The sequence below is a fragment of the Toxotes jaculatrix genome, chromosome 14, assembly GCF_017976425.1.
Source record: "Toxotes jaculatrix isolate fToxJac2 chromosome 14, fToxJac2.pri, whole genome shotgun sequence".
Taxonomy (NCBI): Eukaryota; Metazoa; Chordata; class Actinopteri; family Toxotidae; genus Toxotes; species Toxotes jaculatrix.
Window position 1 is genome coordinate 20593124 of NC_054407.1, and position 20803 is coordinate 20613926.

Consider the following 20803-nt stretch of genomic DNA (forward strand, 5'->3'; position numbering starts at 1 on the left):
CTCTTTAGCTCTTAGTTGTTAGCATTTAGTTGCTAACACTGTCTGTCTGCCGCCTGGTGTTGAGTAGGTACTGTTCAGTAAGCATATCAGAGCTTTCCTCAACAAACACAGCTGCCTGCTGCTGAAAACAAGGCTAATTAGAGCAGATCATGCAACCAAAGATACAGATAAAAGAGACATATACGTCTATGTAGAGCTGAGTGGATCTACAGATTTGGGTGATAATTATCCGTGGGTTTGTCTACGAGCGACCCCTTTCACATCACCCACGGCCGTCTGATCTACTGTTGATGTAAAAATATTGATTAATACAGCTTCATTAGAATCAGACTCCTCTATTCTACCTCCTCTTCTCCCCCCCATTAGCAGAAATCCCAGTGGCTTGTTAGTGATTCCAAAATCCTTCCTCAGCTGCATAACAGAGATCAAAACCGACATCTTATCTCTCTACAACCTTTGGTGAGGACGAAAACACTTTAGCTGAGGACTGTATTTCACTCAAGGCTACGCCCCCCCTTCCTTACTACTGGGAGCTCTATTTTCCTGATGGCCTGTCTGTTCTTTGTGTTTGGAGGAGAGGTGAGAAACACAGTGAGTTACAGACTGCCAAGCTGCTGTCAGCCTGCCTAAATATAACCGATAATACCATTTGTTACAGTGGAGTGAAGAGAAGCTTTGGGTGGGAACAGTGTATGTTCTTCTGTTTCCAGATCTAGGTTAAGCTGAGCAGCAAACTGTGGGATGATGAGATTTTTCTGGACTTTATTCTAGTGTGATTTTTCAGCTGTATTCTTACTACATTTGACCACCACACCCAGAATATATATCAGCAAGATGACGCCTCGAGTTCTGTTTGGAGCTGCCTTAAAAGGCGGCAGCATCTCTGAACCTGCAGCAGTCATGGTGCCAGCACTGGAAACAGAAATATTTTTGTGTCCCACAAGTAAGTTGATCATGCAGAAAACAGCTCCCAGGTGTTTCTTGCTTTCATGACTAATGACTTAATCTCAAAATTTGCAGACATCATAAAAAACTCAGAATATATTTACAGTAATTTAGCACATTATTATATTTTATCCTGACTAGCTTTCTATAAAAAAGCCAAAGGAAGTAGCATTTTGTTTCATATATGAAACTGGTGCCTATGAGGGACCAACATTCTTCTTAAATTGACTTCCAGGCTTTTATGATTTTGTCGAATCCTTTTCGTATTTTCACAATGCAGGTCTGTGTTTTCAATCAATGTTCTTTTCTTGTATGGAAGTAAACACCTTCTCCAGTTCGTTATGTAAATGGCGAAGCTTTATATGGATGTGTGTCACTGCAGCAGATTTCGACTTACAGCAGAGTCCCTACGCTACTCCTCTCCTCACGCCTGCTCTCCTTCCCATTGGTGCAGTCAGACACAAGATATTAACTAGGTCAATGAGATTCCTTCACACTCCTCTAACGGGGAAAGCACAGCAGAAAAGAGGAAAGGGGACGATATGAAGGAGAGGTGAGTGGCAGAGATGAACAGAGGAGGATCGGGAGATTCTTCAAAGCCAACACTTCTTCTGCTGAGATGCTATGAGAATGGAGAGAGAGAGCAGCACAAGGCGTCTGCTCTGACATGAAACAAATGATGTCTGCAGTGACTTTCACTCAGGCATCGTAGATGTGACTTACTAACAATGCAGGCATTCCCCTCTCTAACCTCTGTAGTAGTGACACGCTGCAACAAAAGACTCAAAACTGGAGTCACACTTGGAGATACCGTTGATTCCTATTTCTACATACGTGCAAAAATGCACACACTGCCAACACTCTGATCAAGACAACACTAATTAAGTTAATTAGTTGATTCATCAGTTAATCAATCGGCAGAATATTAATCAGCGACTATTTTGATCATTTAATTTACAAATGTATGACAAAGAAATGCAACAAATGTTTGCATTAGAAAAGGGGAATACAGAAAAAGCATTGAGCACAAGTGCAAAGATAAATAATTTTGATGGGAATTTTTCAATATTTCCTGACATTTTATAGACTAAACAGTCAGTTAAATGAGAGAATAATCGAAAGATCAATCGGCAATGATAAAAATCTTTAGTTGCCATCCTGCTAACTATGCAGATATTCTGGTTTTATTTGTTAAGGTTTTCAGATCCTTATATCTAAAATTTCTGCCACTACACACACACAAAAAAAAACATTTAAAAATGTCAATAACAAAGTGGGTTTTCAGAAACAATGTCATGTCTACTCACAAGATAATCTAAAGTCTTTGCTCTGAATAGTTTTCACAGGAGCTACATTTTATAGAAGTCACGGACATTAAAACTGTCTGCGTGGTAAGTTACCACCACAGGTAAGTGAGGAAATATGGTTTAGATCATTTGAGTGAATCAACCCTTTAAAGTAAATCACTTGCTCGGACTGGTGCCGGCAAAATGACAGCGCTCCATATGTAATAGTGCAATTACACCTACGCCAAATTGGAGCATAATCTGAAGAGGGATGTCTTCAAAATTTGTGTTATGTAATGTTTAGATTTTAGCTTTTTTTTTCCTGCACACTGTCCTCATGAGATGCTTCTGTGTGTCAACAGAGGAAATCTGACATGAGACATACCTGGCGCTCACTGGTGAGGAAAAGCTGAGCACAAAGGATTATAATTTTGCTGTAATGAAAGATGAATTTATCACAGGGGGCTGGGAACACCTAATAAATCACCTGATGCTCGTGTTATGCACGATGACATTTCATTAGTTCCATTTCATTACACGTATCAGTAGGCCTTTCTCCAAATGTCAGAGGAATGAAAAATCTCCTGACCAATCGCTGCTCGCCATCATAGTGACCACACAGAGGCAGCGGCAGCAATTTGCTCCTCGGCCCAGTATTGTCACAACAGAAGATCCTGTCAACCAGCTCTCTCACGCTGTTTAATATCAGGTCTGTAAAGCTGTGGTTCTGGTGCAGGCTGAAATCTACAGCCCTTCTCTGCCACTCATCCTCTCTGTCTCTTTGTCTTTCTCTCTCCTCCTCTCCCCTCCCATCAGAGCGTACAAAAACACGCCAGCCTGTTTTATAACAGGCCTTCTTGTTGGATTAATCCATGCAGGGGTGCCAATCTCTGGGCCAGAGTCACACTGTGTAGCCTCTGATAGCAGAGAACAGGCACAGGGACAAGAGGAGATGGGCTTCAAGCTATCCGATGTCAGTTGCCCTTTTACCACTATGGTATAAAAAGTTTGACAGTTTTTTGTTTTTTATTATTACTCAAAACAGATTACAGTGTAGTATTCACGACGCTTAACGCAAATTGTTCCTGATATACAAAGAAAGATGGTCCGTTGATTTATGATACAAACCTAAATTGTCAACATACTGTCTGTGTTATGTAATGTGTAGATTTTGGATTTTTCCTGCTTTGTCCTCATGAGATGAAGTGTGGAGCAGAATTTAGTCAAAAGTCAAAGAGTCACATTCATATGCATTACCATGAGCAATAGAAACAAGCAGGTTTACTGGTCTCCCTGAAGATATTGTGATTTAAGTGAGATTGTAGATGAAACCTATTTCAATTGCTCATTATATGATGATTTAAGGAGTGCTCTTTTTTTTTCGTAAAATGATGTTAATTCCCAGCGAGTTCTTCTCCGTGAATGATTATTTAAAAAAAATTGAGCTGTGTTTTAGGAAGTGAACCTGTCATGTGGCTGAATTTATTTTAAGAGCCTGGCACAGGAGACAAAGGTCTTTGTCTTGAGATGTAATGTAAGAAGTTATGTTCATACCTGACAAATGTCTCACCACTGCAATGGTATTTTTGACGTCTATTAAGTCTATGTGGGTTGGGCACTTGTATGTGCATGACACAATAAATAACTAACCAAAAGGGAAAGTAGCAACACCTTGTTTCACTGTGAAATCCTAAAGAAGCTTGTTTGTGTTCCAAATGTATGTTTGTGATAAGTGATAAAGGAGCTGCAAAAGATATTTAAAGAAAACAAATTAAAAGAAGACAAGTGCCTCTGGTGGAATTTTAAAATTTACAAAAAATAAATAAAAACCAAAGGAGTGTGGAGGATTTTGTGCTTTTCACTGCACTACATTACACCTGAGTCATAACTGACAAGGTCTAATTAAAGCAGAAAGGGAAAAGAACAACCTTTCAGTCCAGCTGAACTACATTCTTATCATGAGTCGTGCTCCTCCTCTCTCCTCCGTCACTGATGTTTATCTCGGTGACTGAGCGACTCCAAGAGCGGAGAGCAGACTGGGATATTCCGTCGATTAAATTTGTCCCTAGTTAAACTGTTTTAACATGTTTGTAAACATTCTATCATCACCTGATATCAAAAATAAAAATAATAAGTGCATGAGTGCATGGTTATTAATCCTGGACAAAGAAACTGTAGATTCCTGGCAATGAAATGAAAATATCGGGGTGCTACATCAGGAAGACACGCTGCTGGGAAGGAGGAGGGGGGGGAAGAGAAATAGCATCACGTGACACTGAAGTGTAGATTCAGAGACAGCTTTTGTTTTTCTGGGACAAACCTCGAGGGATTGCAAAAAAGTCTGCAATGATTTGGAACAACCGCTATCTCAGCCTCTGTCCAACACCCTCCCCTGGTTCTGTTTGCACAAGAAAGCCTGTGACAACCTGTGGTCGTATGTATCACAACCCCGCTCAGAGTTCAGGAAACCCGTGCTGTAACTGCTGTGCAAATGAGAAAATTTGCTGCAGCATCCTCTCACTTCAGTCAAACTGTTCACTGATGATTTTTTTTCAAGAGGTTCGTTAACAGTGTGAAGCAACAGCAACAAAAACTGGAGTTTGCATTTGCTGAATTTGCACATTCAGACCAGACATGGATTTTCTGTCCTCGGCCCAGCACATGCAGCTCGGTCAGGTGCTGATAAGTTCCCTTTAAAACACAACAATGATGCAAGCACCGACAGTTAAGGTCATAAAACGGCTTCAGAATATAGATTTTCAAAGAGTGGTGACCTGTTTGGAAAGCAGACGGAGGCATGCAACAGAAACTGAGCAACTTTATATGGAGACACTCTGGTATACATGACCACAGTTGGGGGGAAAAAAAGATGTCATCCAGTTGCCAAGAGAAAGCCTGATCTCCATACTGACTGGTCGGGTATTAGCCTACTTTCTCTTTGTTGCCAGACGGCATGTTACCTGCTGTTGTCAAAATCGATTAGTCTAAGAAGCTGAACTTGAGCAGCAATGAGAATAGCTTCCGCTCATCTTATTACCTGTGAGAAGACCTTACTCCACTGCTATCAAAGCAAATACTCTCTCCACTGAGCAACAATGATACAAAACTTCTTAGATAAAAGTCTGAATTCTACCGTAGAGGTGCAAAAACTTCCAGTCTTCTTGAAGCAATCATTTAAAAGGCAACTGAGTCAAACTGAACAGATTAAAAACTACATGAAACTGAGGTTGTGTGTGTACATCTACGGTTACAGTGCAGATTAACCAAAAACTAAACAAATAGACTAAAAAAAAGCAGCTCAGATGTAGCTCACAGCTACCGTAGTTTACTGACTCCATGGCAACTTTATACGCCCTGTTTACAAAAGCATGATGGGAACTGTAGTGCCAAAACTCAAAGTCACATAGTCCTAAAAATAAGAAAAATAAAAACGACAGGAGTAATAAAATCCATAAAACTTCACTTTTCTTTCGATGTACACAAATGTTTTTTGACGGCATTAAAGCTCTATGGTTCTTATATCCCTGAAACACTGACACTGTCCCCTATCCACTCATATACAGATATTTGCAGTGTGTTAAAAAAAACCTTGGGACATACAGGAAAAACTGTGTAAAACTTTTCATAAAAAAACATCCTGGCATATATTTAGCACCACTAAGATGCCAAATGACTGCATCTCTAAGCAGCCACTCGTTCTGAGAATAACAACATATGACAAGCCTGGTTAAGACATGCAGTGACTAATGCCATCAGCTTGTAAAATAAGGAAGTCAAACTCAATGTTGAAAATAGTTTTGAGCTCGTTAATTCTGTGGAGCTGAACAGGAGGAAAGAGTTGTGCCTGGAAGAAGCTGTCGAACCTCTTTCCAGATTTGAATTTGGCCTGGAGGTTAGCTTTAAACACACCTGAGCTGTGAGGGTTAGGGGCTGTTGCAACTTCGGGTAATACTGAGTGGTACTGTAACAATATCAGTGTGGGTGTACCGATATAGTGACTGTCTTAATTAAGTACGGTGTTAGATTTGACGTGGCTGTAAACCGAGGCTGCTCAGATAGTCTGTGCATCTTTGCACAAAGCAGTTGTTTTGAAGGGGCCGTCGGGGAGCGGTTAAGCGATTGATGAGATGAGTTCACTGCGGTGACCCTGCTGATCAGGCCGGTGATCGGCATTGATTTGAAATAGCATCACATTAACGGACATTTCCCCTAGACTACATCTAATGCTTGTGATCATGAGGTTACACAGCTGTCCAACGTGGCACCACAGTCTGGAAATTCATCCTGCGCAGACAACAAAGTGACTGACAAAATTAAATTACTGTTATAATTATATCCACCACTATAGCCATTGTCACTGCTGAGCTGACTACCCTCTCAACATTAGTGTCGTATTATCATCATACTTTTACCTCAAGTCCGAAACAAATTCTGCGATGAATGCTATTTCCGATTAACAACGTTAGCAGTGAATTTCTTGGATTCTCTTAATGACTTTGTTTTTCGTAAGTGCACTGAACAATCACCATTTGCTGAGATAAAAGCGTGGCTTAGTGTGCATGAAAGCAAATGTGTGGCATTGACCTCAGCACTGTCATAACAAGTATCTGAGCATCATTATCCCTTTACCTCTTTGGTCCTCTCCAGCTCGTTGTGCAGTGCCTGTTTGGAAATCTCCACCTCGATGATCTTTTGTCTGAGCAGCTCGTTCTCGTCCTCGGCTCTGCTGCGTTTGTCCTCCACGCTCTCCAGCTCGTTGTGCAAACGCACCGACACATCTTTGGCCACCTGAGGTCAAGAACAAACACGTTTATCTACATAATACAAAACGAGTTTATGAATATTTTATTAAATGTGCCTTAAACACACATGATATGCCATTTATCTTTTTATATGCAGGCTTATATATGAACAAACAAACACATATAGACACATCAGACCAATAAAATCACTAAATCAAATATCAACAGTCTAGTCATAAACTGCTGATTTGACCACTACATTAAAACAGTGCAGTGCTTAATTGATTAGTCAGTAATTGTAAATTGAAAATCTTTGGGTTTTGGACTATTGATCTGTCAAAACAAGCTATTTTAAAACATCACTTTGAGTTTTAGACAGTTATTATACACATTATTTTCTATTTTGAGATTTTATAGACTAAACTAACCAAACTTTTTTTCCTCTCATCTTACGTTGCAAAGTAGGTAGAGCAGAAGTGATGACTGTGTAACAAATACACATACTTACAAAAGCCAAGATGCTATAATGTATTTACAGACATTAACATGTTCTCACAGACCTTCAGGTCTTGCTCCAGACCACGGAGCATCTCTCCGTCCACGTGGCCGGTCTGTGCGACCCGCAGGCTCTTCTGCTCGGCCTTTCGTAGGCGGTATTGCAGGATGCGGCAGTTCTTGTTGGATCGGTCCAGTTCCCTCCGCAGCTCCTGCAGCTGGTAGACCTCCTCCTCCAGGTAGCTGTCTCGCATCTCCTCCATCTCTGCCCGCAGCTCATCCACTTCATCCTGAGAGACACAGAGGAAGCAGGGGCCAGCTGTTACCTCAGTTGTCATCCAACACTTGTCACCAGCCATTTTCACCAGAGTTTTCACCAGTTTAAGCTCTAAGGATATAAGGGTTTGTGTGCTGCACAGATTGTAAAGCCCCTCGAGGCAAGTTTTTCATTTGTAATTTGACTTGACCAGAGAATGGCACGAGATGAAAGCTCATGCGGTGTCACCAAAAAGTCATTTTGTAAATCTTTCTGGTGACCAAAGTCAAAAAAAGAAAACATAAACAGAGGAATGAAAAAAAAAAAAAAACAATGGATAGGACCATTACTTAATTACTCTGCTACAGGATAAAGTATTATAGTTTAGTTTTCCCAGGCAGTGACTTTAGTACTGAAAGAAAGTTTAAGGGGTTTCAAGCATAAAACTAGTAGAACGTACATACATGAATATACCTTTGCAGATTATGCTAATACTTTCACATGATTACATCTGAGTACTCATAGTGCTGATGACGTAACATCTCTAGTTGGCTCTAAGCACCTTATCTCTTGGACTGGATGCATTCACATTCCCCATCCCCTATCAACATGAAACAACCCAGTCTGGAAAAAAGAGAGAGATTCATCTGTAGTACTGAGATACTGCCATAGTTTGTTTGGTAACCTTGGGGGTATCTGTTTGCCTGATATCCAGGGGAATCGGTTTGCTCAGTAGATTTCCCCTGGGATGAATATTCCAAGAGCTTTACTGGCACCTGGTGAAAAGACAATTGGATTTGGAAAGAGGAGGGAGGGAAGTGTGTGTCAATTAATGAAAACTAAATCTATCCTCATTTGGAAAGGCACAGTGCCCATTGTTATCTGAGGAGGGCCCCGGAGGAAGGAGCTAATGACCTCGCGCGGGGTCGGCCCAATCGATGGCCATGTTAAAAGCAGAACCAGAGGCAGAACGGCATCCTGGGAGCAGGTATATTTAGAGACTATCATTGATGTTTATGGAGAGTGTGTATACCGAGTCGTCACCTCTACTTAGTCATCTCTTTAAGGGTCTTAAGTGTGGTTATCTTTACAGAGTAGTCACTGGAACTAATTAGAAAATCAATATTTTTGCTATAAGATTTGCAGACTTCTTTTTCCAAATTTCCAGAACTGAATATCTTTGGGTTTGCAACTGTTGTTGCATTTTGCGTTATTTTAATGACACTTTAGATTAAATTATCCTCTAATGAAAATTATGGTTAGTTGCAGCCCTAAAAATCTGTTTCTTGGCATCATCCTGTTGGTATAATGCAGATGACCTGTGTCACACATCACCCCCACCTTTACTTTTGCTCCTCTGTTAATGCAATCAAAAGAAGCAAAAATACATGAAATAAAATAAGTAATACTGCAGCAGAATAATAGTAGAATAAAACGGAGAGGAGCTAACTCTGAGTTAAATAAAATAATTGTGACAAACATGTTTTTCCCCTGAAAGCAAGAGGCAGCAGTGGTGGGGACTCCCAGACATTTGGAGGCATTGGGGGAGGTGTGGTGGTGATGGGGGTATTTCAGGAGTTCACCTCAGAGACCCAGCTGGCAGCCTGACAGCCAGGCAGGAGGGTGTTTGAACCCCACACACATGGGACATCTGACTGTCATCAAGTCCTGTGGGATAAAGCCATTACAGCGAGAGCCAGTAAAGCTGATTAACTCTCTTGTGTTTTCACCGAGCCAAAGAGAGAGACACAGACATGCGTGATCAAGTTTGAAATAATACTCACAGTAACATACGAATAAACCTATCTCCCATCTGAAATTAAAAAAAACTGCAAGGTTGTTTGCCGCATTATCTGTTTGCCTCCCCTCCCCAACTTATGGGGATAGCCTACTTATAGAAGAGGGGGAGGGGGATCCTGCATGAAATCTTCAAGCGGGATCTTCATGCAACAAAAAAAAAAAAAAACACTAAATAAGAAGCTACAATTATTACATAATTGTGTTTGGTTCATGTGAGTACACCGGTTAATCTCTTTGTACAGATTATATTCTAACTTAAAAACGTTCTGTGCATCGCCTCAAAGCAGCCCAATAAGAACAAATGTTTAATGAGAGTAAGAGTGCAATCTGTTCACATCAATGTCTGCGTCCCAAAGAGACAGGGGACAAAATGTTGAGTCTCTGTCATAAGAGACTTTGGTGATTTGACAGCAACAATAGAGAGAAAAATGAAATTTAAAGGACACAGGGTGAAGCCACTATCCATAAAACTCCCATCAATAAAGGTCAAATCCACGGGGAAGCCCAGGAAGGTTAAAAAAGACAACATGATGGATAGAGACTGAGTCTACTCGGTACTCGGGGATGACAGCTGGACATGAAAGGAAACTGTGTTTGGCTTGTGGTAATTTATTCCAAAATTTTATACTTTCAGTTAGGGAGCAGGTGGAAGTTGCTCAAGGACACTTTGAGAAAAAAAATGGTGAGGACTGAGCCCAGGACTTTCCTGTAACGGGACAGTTTTGGGTCTTCTTTGGACACCAGCTGCTCCTGTATCAGGAGATTAAATGATGCAGCACAAAATTGTGGGTATTTTAAATGTAAATTTGAATTCGGTGATAATATAAACCATATGCAAAAAAAAAAAGCATTAACTGCTACCACCAATTCTCCCTTTACTTGTTGAGATAACACCGACTTACCTTGAGGTAGTCGTTTTCTGATCTCAGATCTTCAATTTCCCGCAGCAGGTCCTCCTCCGTTACATCCTTGGTGCCTGGCAGTTTGAATTGTGCGCTTGTTGTGGGTTTCTCCTGCTTGTGTTTCTCTCCGTGCGCCCCCGGAGCGGGTTGAGCCTGAGACATGCTTCCCTTGGCGGCGGAAGCCTCCGTTGTGCGCAGCGGAGGAGCAGCAGCAGCAGCGGCAGCGGCAACAGCAGTCGCTCCGGTCGCTTCTGCCCGCAGCGGATTATCGGCTCCCAGCTGATCCCGATCACTGGAGCCGGTACCGGACTCGGCGTCACTACTAGCGGCCGGTGCCAACCTCTGCTCGTCCGACAGCGGCTCGGACGGGCAGTCCGACAGGTCTGAGCTGCTGTCGGTCTGGCTAACCCGGCCGAGTGGCGCTCCGGTTGGTACCCGGATCGGGGATCCATGGATGTGAGGGCCCGGGGACCCCGAGGCTAGTTTCCCTTTCTTGCCTTTGGCGAGAATCGGACTGCTGGTGCTGTCCGGTTTGATGCTGGCAGCTTTGGGCTCGGCTGCTGCATGCTGGGGTACCTTTGTGGGCTTTTTCGCGACAGCAGACTTGGTGCTACTTTTCACCGTGGCTGGTTTCTCTTTCGCCCCGGTGGTGTTGCGTCTGGAGCTGCGGTTCGGATGGGCTAAGGGCACTGAGGCAGACTGCTGCTGCTGCTTGTTGAGTTTGGGGGATTTCGGTACGATGGCAGGTGGTTTGGTGGAGCGGGAGTGCACATCCTTGAGGAAAGGTCTGGCCGGGGAAGGCGCTCGGTTCAGTCTCTTCTTCTCCAACTGGTGGTTCTGCGGTTTGGTGTCGCTGCCAGAGCCATTGGAGCTCTCCATTATACACCGACACCGGCAGCAGGAGGGCGATGAAGGAAACGATCAATCCACCGCGCCGCGGAAAATCTCTGACATGCGACACCAGAAAAACAACCAGGTTTCTCTACCTTCTTCCTTGTCGGGCTGGGGATGCGCATCCTGCGTTGTGCTGGATGTTTCACTCCATCCTGTCTGCATTCACCAGGTTGTCATTGTAGTCCCCTCTGCCTGTGGCCCCCTTGGAGGAAACGCTGCAATAAAAAAAAGGGATTACTGGGACGGATGGGATGACAGACAGGTTGCATCTGCAGAAAGGGTTTGTAAGGCTCAAGTTGGCAAGTAAGGAGTCGGTCGGAGTCACATCAGCCCTCTTCTTCCTCTGCACGCCGGGTCTCCATCCATCTGTTTCTTCGGGCTGTGCGTGTTGGGCCCCCCGTCTCTCGCACCCCTTCCCACTCCTTCCTATCTGACATGTAAGATCTGCAATCGCTGCGGTGTGAGGCTCGACGGCCGTGATTTTCTGCGGGGCGCATGCGCTGCTGCCTCACAAGTAACCCAAGCACACCCCTTGTTTTCTCTGGGACCAGGCGGGACCAGGTCTGACACGCTTTGGTGCGCATGCCCTAATGACACAAACACACACACACACACACACACACACACACACGCACAGAGAGAGAGACAAACGCACACAAACACACACATATTATTGGCTATTGAACGCCCTCACGTGAGGTGCAAAGATACACTCAGGAGGAACCAACACTCACCTCTTCCTATGGAAAATCGTAAGTCAATCAGATCTTCAAATCAATTTTGTCTTCTACACCTCAATCTAAAATTCCTAATCCACCAGTAAAACCAACCTCCTGCGGCATCTTCTCTGCAAAAGCAATCCACTCCAGGTCTTCTGTGAACCACAGATCCACCGTTGGGGAATACACACCACACACACACACACACTGTCACACAGTTACATCAAGACCATAATCTGGTAATAAATATAGATATCTTTAATTGCATTTCATTAGTTCAAGAATGCCGCAAGTTATAAATACCACAAATCAGCTTTAAACATGCCAAAACTTTCAAAGACTTAAAACAGGTTTAATATAAAGTACAGTCTTCCATCTTAAAGGATACACATTTCAAATAAAAGCATTTTGTAAAATGTATATTTAAGTAGTATACATGTAAGGCTTGGCTACTAAAACAAAAACCACAGGGTTAGTGGTGAATGCTAAATGTCGGGTGGGGGCAGGTAAAAGGTTTCATTCCAAAAAAACAATGTCCAAAGAAACGTTCACAACTCACGAGTTCAAGACACAAGTGATAAAACTGCTTAATTACAGAAAATGTGTACGCTAAGTTCTTTTGCTGGCTGATAATCTTATTGCGAGGTGTGCTCGGATGTCAGTGACTCCCCTGTTGGCAAAAGTCTAACATTTCTCTTTTTGGTATGAAACCATTCACTTGTTAGAATACATGATGTGCCATTTTGAGTCCACAAAAAGCTTGACCTTCACATAAAACGTCCACAAAAAAATTAAAATAAAATTAACCTACAGAAAGTCAGTCGGATTAATTCCAAATCAGGTCCTTCCTCACCCTCAGACTTGGGCTTTCACTTCAACACGTAACAGCAAAAACAGAAACACACACAGTGCTACGTTGCTCGTACTGCGTTAATTTCACAACAAAGACGGAAGAATTAAATGATTATTAATGTCTATGAGCAAAGGAGGGTTCAACATGCATAGCCTTGTATTTTTTTTTTTAAATGTGCAAGTAATGAGATATCTCCATGCTGGTCCACAACAAACTGCTAAATCATAAATTCGAAGCCACTAACCTCCTCTATAAAAAACAAATGTCCCCTTCAAGCAGGATTTTTATGAAGATGTTTCTTTATTAATCTGATATGAAACTCAAAGCAAGTCTGCAAAACTCAAAGCAAGGCCTGACAAAATAAGCAGGTATGAGCCGATCAAAATTTCCTGAGTCATTCAAATACCACGCAAACCTTCCTGCACCCCCCCCACCCCACCCCCCCCCAACAAAGGGAGACTCACATTCTCTTCTAAACTGTATCTGAATTCAAAGGAAAAACATCCAAACAAAACACTTAGTAATATTAGTAACAAAACCCAAAATAAAGGCTAAAACCATGTGTCCGTGTAGCTTCTTACTGTCTCCGTTCCTTCTGAAAACACATGGAAAATGTCCCTGTGACAAACACCAGTCCCTCAAAGACTACATTACCCATCTCTCCTTGTATCTCCAGCCCACTTTAACAGGATGTGGAAGGGTTCAGAGCAGCCACCACTGGGGCATCTTTATTAGTGCTAAACTACAAGTTGTGTACTTTCTTTTTCTGCATGTCAGCTTAACCAGTTAAGATGGATTGTAGTGCAAAACATTACTATTTATACAAATGTGAAAACAGCCGTTCCAGCCACTTTAATACTTTAAGGCAAAGGAATACACACTGATATGATCACCACCACACAACCACCTACTGCTGGCCACAGAAATCTGCACCTTGTCCAGTCATTACAGCAACACACCATATTTACATCATGTGCTTTTGTTTACCTCAAGTCAACTCGTCACTTGGTAATAAAACCTATTAATCAGAATATAAAACTACTGTACCAGACCCAGAATTTAACCTATGCTGAAAAGACATGAGATATTATCATCCCTTTTCCATGAGCTAGAAAATGCAGAGATAAACAGACTGTCAGGGCAACTCAGACAATGTTAAAACTTAGTGTACAGTATGTGTAGTGACGCAAAAAAAAAAACCGGGAAGAGATCAAGCTGTAAGGCCCTCAGTAATCCCCCTCCACAGAATATGTGCAACTGCTACCAGAGGGCTCTCTACCTTGAAGGCACGTGCGGGGCACAGCTAGCCTAACGGTCCGAGGAATGAGGTAGTCCGGGTCAAGTGTCGACAGAAAGGTGGTAGGAAGTGGGTGACTCACCAGGCCTAAGTGTTAGTGTGGCACGTGTCATAGTGTACAGTTACAAAACAGGAGAAGAAAGAGGAGAAGATAACACTGGTTGTTAAAGAGAGAGTCCATGCATTTTAACAGCAGTAGTCAATTATTCCGAACTGCTGCTGTGTCCCGCCCCCTGGTGGCCAGATTGGTGCTCTGCATGTGTGAGCTGAGTGTGTGCTGTGCGTGAGAAGGATAGGGGGAACACTCTGACCCTCAGCAACAGCGCATGCGAGGTGGGGGCAACTCCGGAGGCACTTCCGGTTCAGGCTGCAGAGACAGGACACTGTTGGAAAGCTCCTTGTTGGGAACTTCCAGAGGCATCTATTGTACCAGGAACAAAGACAAAGGCGAAAAAAAAAACATGAGAAAACACAGGGTTAATGTGTTTAATTTTTAGACTCAGGTGACCTGAGAGTTGAGTGGGTCTGATTTTGGAGCTTACAAAGATTACAAGGAAGAAAATGTTGGGCATTTAAAAATAAATGAAAAAGACAATAGTGAATTAAAATCTTTAATCTTTGAGTTTTGGGCTGTTGGTTGGACAAAACAAGAATTCTGATAATGTCATAAAGGTGATGGATATTTGTCATTACCTTCTCATATTTCATAGTGTAACACACTGACCTTGCTAATAATGTCATCCACAAGCTTCAGGAAGATCTCATCCACATTAAAGTTATCCTTGGCACTGGCTTCGCAGAAGCGCATTCCACTTATTCGAGAGGCAAACTGTAACAGAAACAGCGTGAAATTAGCATGCTGCTATGTTACACATGTCATTTTCTGAGGGAAGGCATTGTGGTTTTTAAAGCACATAAAAGTCCATGTTTCTTAAGAAAGCACACACAAACCCACTGGCATTAGAGTGGGTAAAAGCAGAGGTGTCCAAACTGTTCCACAAAGGGCCGTGTGGCTGCAGGTTTTTGTTCCAATCAAGCAGCAGCACACCAGACTTGACTCCTTTAATCAACTGATCTCAATCTTCAGACAGTGGATTGGTCAAACTGTGTGCTCTTCATTGGTTGGAACAAAAACCTGCAGCCACATGGCCCTTTGTGGAACAGTTAGGACACCCCTGAGTTAAAACATAGTTTTTAGTATTAAGTATTTATCTGCGCTATTTCCCTGCTAAAGTTTGCGACTGAACTTTCAAGATACTCTGCCGGTAATTCATATCAGTGCATCTGTTGTTTGTACAACTGCATCGTCTGTCAGATACTTTGATCTGCTCAGCTTTATTTAAAGATGCGGCTCTGTGATACGGTGCAGTTGTGTGTTGAGCCCACCCTCTCTCCCTGCTGTCTGGAGATGACACGATCGGTCTCACAGTCCAGCTTGTTCCCGACGAGGAGAAGCTCCGCTTCCTCTGAGGCGTACTGACACGAAACAGAGAGCAGAGAGAGGAGACAGACACATCAGGAAATCATCGCTCTCCTATCGCATCAAAAGTCATACCAGACCACTGCAGTGAAATCTGTTCAGCATACTGACACCATGAAAACCAGCTGTATAGTGCAGCAGCTAAAGGAGGGCGTCACAAAATTCACAAAGTAAAGACAGTTTCTCACACACGGGTTTATCAATCAATCAGTGTCATGGAGTGTGATTCGTTTCTGTAAAGTGAGACCTTAAAAAACACGTCCAGCACATGTCCAGTGCTGCCAGTGTTAATGCAATACCATCAGAGGAACACACCCGAGGACAACAAAGACGAGTCATGTTTCACCTAATGAGACGTTTAAGAAAAATGTAACTGTCCGGAGTGTTTGTTTACCTTATCTATCATTTTCATCCATTTGGGGAGGTCATCGAAGGTCTCCTGCTTCGTGATATCATACACTAGCACTATTCCCTTGGCACCTCTGTAGTAGGCTGATGTGATGCTGTTGAACCTCTCCTGGCCAGCAGTGTCCCTGGATAAAAGAAATTAACCCAATATCATTTACACAACAGACGCTTTTATTTATATACTAATCAAAGCAGTTCACATCATTGCCTCCAATAATTTTGGACTACCACAATACTTATTGACTGATTTAAGGTGTTTATTTCAATCAACAAGGAATGAATAGGCTTGTATCTAAAAAAAAAATGTCATATTTATTAAAAATTAACGAACTTCACCACTTATGATCAAACAACATCCGCTTTTAGCAACAAGTGATCAATGTAATTTTACTAAATATTGATGAAAACTTTAATTTCTTTATGCACCATTCATTTTTAAACACTGAATCTCTCTTCACATCTCATCATCCCATCATCATCAGCTTGTATCTCACCAGGAAAAATAGAAATCTGAAGAATTTTGTTCAAAAATTAGAAATAAACTGAGGAAAGATGACTTCTCACATGCATTTATGAAGTGATTAACTCTGCAACACTTCCCCTAGTTGGCATTTAGAAGCAGTATGTAAACATTTGATAAATGATGATAAATGTATAATATATACATTTATATAAATGTATAATAATATTAGTGTATTTGTCACCATCTATAATGCCTCCTGTAGGCACCCATAAGTTGAGGGTGGTATATAAATAGACAATTAATGAAAATGTAGTAAAACACAGTTGAAAATATATAAAACATTTATCAAATGTGCTTCTAACTGCTAAAAGTCTTACTGCAAAATAAAAAAGTCTTCTTACAAGCAAAAGCAGCTATTATAGGTTGACCAATAAGAAGTACAGATACTTGAAATTAGATTTACTCAAGCTAAATACATGAATTTTAAGATATTAACTCTTCTTTTTTTTTAAAATGTAAAGGTACAAAGATATTTATAAATGTATGTGTGAATAATTTCTATTTCTAATATTGTGATTCAGCCGATCGTCTGAGTCTGGGTTAGCAGCGTGACAAGCAGTTTGAGCTCCACTCACAGTGCAGTGTTACTGTACCTTCAGCCAGCTAGTCTCTCCCTGTTCCCCCTGTGAGTCACAGTCAGGCAAATGAGCAGGAGAGCGGACAGAGACACAGCAGCACAATGGCAGGGTTAGGTAAGGCCAGGCGCAGCAGTGATGGAGCTTGATGCGAGCAGTTCGACACGAGAGACAAGACACACTGAGGACGGCTTTCCTGATCGGACAGGTCGAGGACGGGCAGAGGAGCGGGAACAAAACGGGACGTGGTAAAGGGCAGATGTGATGTGGAGGTGGGAGGGTGGATGGGGTGTTAGCGAAGAAGTCAGATGTGTTAGTGAAATAAGAAACTGAGTTCCCACATTTTAGCCCAACACTGTCACACAAAGGCAAAAACTCATTCAGTACAAAAGCTTCCCCAGCCGTAATCTGTGGCATGTTAATCAGTTTTTCAATCGCTGGACAAGAATGCTAGATGTTTTCAAAATGTAATTAAGGCCTAGTTAAAGTCACAAGACGCAAGTAAAGCCACAACAGAAGCAAATACCATCATCCCCGTCACTGGTGGTCTGTTTGAGCAATAATACTGGCCTGGTTACAGACTTCTGCATTGCTGCACACAACTCTGAATCTTTCTGTAATTTAAATAATGTATTAGAATAATGAAGTGAAAAGAAAGAGGCAATTCAGTCTGATTATCAAGCAACAACAACACTGTGTCTCTGCAGCGGCCAGCTGCTTTGCAATTGACCACTAACAGACATGTTAAAGTATCCACGTCAATCACTAACTGAGTGGTGTTTGATACTGTAACAGAAGAAGGATTTTATTCTTAGGACTTTAGTCTTATTAGTATTACTGCAAGAAATCTTTCAGAGAAATCTGATAATAAATCAAAATCAAATGAATACAACTTACAAGTTCTTTTAAAATAATCTGTGAAGGCATGGCAGTGCTAATCTTAGACTATGACAATTCTGCAGGTGTGTCAGATTAGATAAAACAGAAAAAGAAAAAAAAGAGGTTGCTTCAAAAAAAGGGGGATGCCTTTAGTTGCTTTTAAAAAATACTCTAATTATAAATGGTATTTCTGCCAAACCTACACGCAATTTCAGTGGGATGGTAAGACACGTAGTAAAAACAGAGAGTATGATGAGCATGATCCCTTGTTGCTCCACAGGTACAAGGTAAAAGTTAGATTACCACTGGAGCAACAAGCTCTTTCGATAAAAACATTCATTTTTAATAGCTGATAAAAAAATGGTTGTTGTGTATCCAGTGCATCCAGTGAGCCAACAGAAGTTTGCAGCATAAGCATACAGAGGATACACTCCATGATAGGACAGACAGAGGAAATGCAGCATGTGGAGGCGTGAAGGAACTGAAGGCTTCTGTGCATTTACTCACCATATCTGTAGTCTGATCTTCTTCGCTCTCAGCTCAACTGTCTTGATTTTGAAGTCAACTCCTATGAGGGGAATCAAAAACACACATGTGAATGCATAAATGTACCAGCATTTCCTATGTTGTCTTTATGTAGGTATAATTTCAGTTACTAGGTTGGTTGGTTTTAGATCAAGCTGCATGAGGAAAACTAACTTCCCTTCTCTGCATTAAAGGCTTGCTTCCTATATATTTATTTGAGAATGGTTGGTCTCCTTGGTTTGATAGCTACAAAACAATGAGTAAGGAAGTTACTCATACTTGTGTCATACTTTTAAAGGCAGTGCACGATCATGGAAATCTTATTAAAACAAAGAAATATTAAAACAAAGAAATGAAATAGAATAGAAAGAATAGAAAACATTTTCTGCCAGATATGAGCGACTGTCAAACTATTCCCTCTGTGGTATCTGCGATCAGAGGAGCAAAACATTAGTGACGCACAGCTCACGGGGATGACAGGACACAAAATGGAGCTCTGCCATAGCAGCTGCCTGTGTGTGACTATTTTAGGATTGGACACTATGGCTGGCTGCTGTATTGGTCACAGGACTGTTTACCCAATTGCACATATAAACAGACCTCATGTACTTCAAGCTAGCAGCATCTATAGCCATATCACAGCAATTTTCACAAGGCACTCTTGATTTCAGTAAAGTAAGATACCAGTGATATGTGTATTTTTGTGTGGATATATGCGTCAGTTCTTTAAGATAAATAAGGGAAGTATGACAAATATGGCAAACTGCTGTTCATAAATGGCGCTCGATGGGACATAACACTCATTTAAATAAATAAAACAGGGTCACCTCTAGTAAATTAAGTTACACAATTACTGAACTACTGCAAGTTACCAAGTCTCTTCCTTACTGTGCACAGATTACTAGATTAGAACTTAGATTTTTATTGTGTTATTCATATTTATTTTTTATGTTTATCTAGGTATCTATATCTATATGATCATTTTATCATAATTTAAGCATGTACTGGTCAAATTTTGCTATGCTGAACCTCTATGTTTGTGCAGCTGTTCTGTTAAAACTTTGCAATAAAAAAAAAAAAAATATATATATATATATATATATATAATAAAGACTGTGTTTGGCCCTTGAATCCTGCGTCTAACAGCCTAAAATATTCAACAATCATCCAAACACTATTTTAAGCCTGAAACGTGTGTGGAAATCCGGACAACATCTCACAGAGAATCGCTAAGGCGGCTCTGTTAGCTTAAACAGTGTTGTTGCTGCGATTAGCTTAACACAGCCCGCTACAGCTGGAGGTGTAACCTTTGTTCAGTCCCATTAGACATTAAAGTAGGAAGCAATTTGTTTGCAACGTCCACTCCGTGGTAGTTTAGGTATCCCGTGTCCAGTAAGTAGACGGGGCCCAGCTGTATGTCAATAAAAAAAAGTTGACAAAAACAAATCCCGTAAACGCCTCCTGTCCTCACCTACTGTCGACTTGCAAGCTTCGCAGAAAGTGTCGTCTGTGTATCTCTCCATGAGGCTGGTTTTACCAACACCACGGGAGCCGATAATGATAATCTGAAGTTTAAAATCAGCGGGTCTGGGAGGCATCTTCCTGCGGCGGGACTGAGCCCCCAGAGCTGGGGACGAGTTCGCTGAGCCCCCGCCACCACCGGCGGCCCTCCGCGGTATATCATACCTCGGATCCATCAGTAATTCCACATCGGTGACAACAAGAAAAACAGACAAACACGCCTATGCTGCTACACAACCGAAACAATGTGCTATTTCCAACTTTCTTTCGTCTCTGTAGAAGTTTGTGAAAGTTTGTCGCTCGCCGACAGTTGTTGTTGTTCAGCCATTAGACACCGGAGCCGCCATGACGTAACTGACCACGCTTTAACACACTTCCGTTTCCGCCGCAAAATTTTATCATATAATTTTTGTCTAATTTTGATTTTGTTTGTTTTTTTGTTGTTGTTTGTTTTTGTTTTTTTTTTGTTTGTTTTTTGTTTTTTTTACCTGAAAATTTGTGAACAATTGGTGATCTAAAATCAGTGCTGATCATTTCTGGAAGTGTCCTATAGTCTTTTCACTCTTCATAAGTTCTGCAGTTCTCAGACAGTCGGGGGGGAAACTACATTATATTTACTCATGTGTACAACTACACATTACATTTACTCATGTGCTGCACTTAAGCTTAACTTAACTTCAAACATGTCCTGGGGTACACCTGT

The 20803-nt window shown here is 41.6% G+C and overlaps 3 protein-coding genes across 4 annotated transcripts in view; all 3 read right to left on the reverse strand.

Moving 5' to 3' along the window:
* The window catches only part of LOC121193564 (microtubule cross-linking factor 1), a 55886-nt gene extending 44972 nt beyond the window's left edge, over positions 1-10914 (reverse strand). For both annotated transcript variants that reach the window (XM_041055926.1, XM_041055927.1), the window contains exons 1-3: positions 10427-10914; positions 7534-7758; positions 6861-7019 (exon numbers count right to left, since the gene is read on the reverse strand). In XM_041055926.1, coding sequence (XP_040911860.1) covers positions 6861-7019; positions 7534-7758; positions 10427-10588 — 546 coding nt within the window. In that variant the 5' untranslated portion in view covers positions 10589-10914. The remainder of the gene's footprint in view (positions 1-6860; positions 7020-7533; positions 7759-10426) is intronic.
* LOC121193779 (microtubule cross-linking factor 1-like) lies at positions 10692-12129 on the reverse strand. Its single transcript, XM_041056244.1, has 4 exons — positions 12055-12129; positions 11413-11907; positions 10750-11299; positions 10692-10705 (listed from the first exon to the last, which is right to left on the reverse strand). Exons 2-4 carry the CDS (start codon positions 11440-11442, stop codon positions 10692-10694), a joined length of 594 nt encoding a protein of 197 aa, XP_040912178.1. The 5' UTR covers positions 11443-11907; positions 12055-12129.
* A 241-nt stretch (positions 12130-12370) lies between these two features.
* rab12 (RAB12, member RAS oncogene family) lies at positions 12371-20448 on the reverse strand. The gene is made up of 6 exons (XM_041055614.1): positions 20051-20448; positions 18562-18622; positions 16064-16202; positions 15576-15665; positions 14914-15018; positions 12371-14610 (listed from the first exon to the last, which is right to left on the reverse strand). The coding sequence occupies exons 1-6, from the start codon at positions 20274-20276 to the stop codon at positions 14503-14505; spliced, it is 729 nt and encodes a 242-aa protein (XP_040911548.1). The 5' UTR covers positions 20277-20448; the 3' UTR covers positions 12371-14502.
* Between the last annotated feature and the right edge of the window lie 355 nt (positions 20449-20803).

What these genes read in the sequence shown, in the direction of transcription:
- rab12 (XM_041055614.1), bottom strand. Translation starts at nt 20,276, where the DNA reads ATGGATCCGAGGTATGATATACCGCGGAGGGCCGCCGGTGGTGGCGGG. An exon ending in CCAGACAGCAGGGAGAGAGG is followed by an intron (nt 15,019 to 15,575) that starts GTGGGCTCAACA and finishes TTTCTGTTACAG; the next exon opens with TTTGCCTCTCGAATAAGTGG. An exon ending in TGGATGACATTATTAGCAAG is followed by an intron (nt 14,611 to 14,913) that starts GTCAGTGTGTTA and finishes CTGGTACAATAG; the next exon opens with ATGCCTCTGGAAGTTCCCAA.
- LOC121193779 (XM_041056244.1), bottom strand. Translation starts at nt 11,442, where the DNA reads ATGCGCATCCCCAGCCCGACAAGGAAGAAG. An exon ending in CCAGCCCGACAAGGAAGAAG is followed by an intron (nt 11,300 to 11,412) that starts GTAGAGAAACCT and finishes TGTATAATGGAG; the next exon opens with AGCTCCAATGGCTCTGGCAG.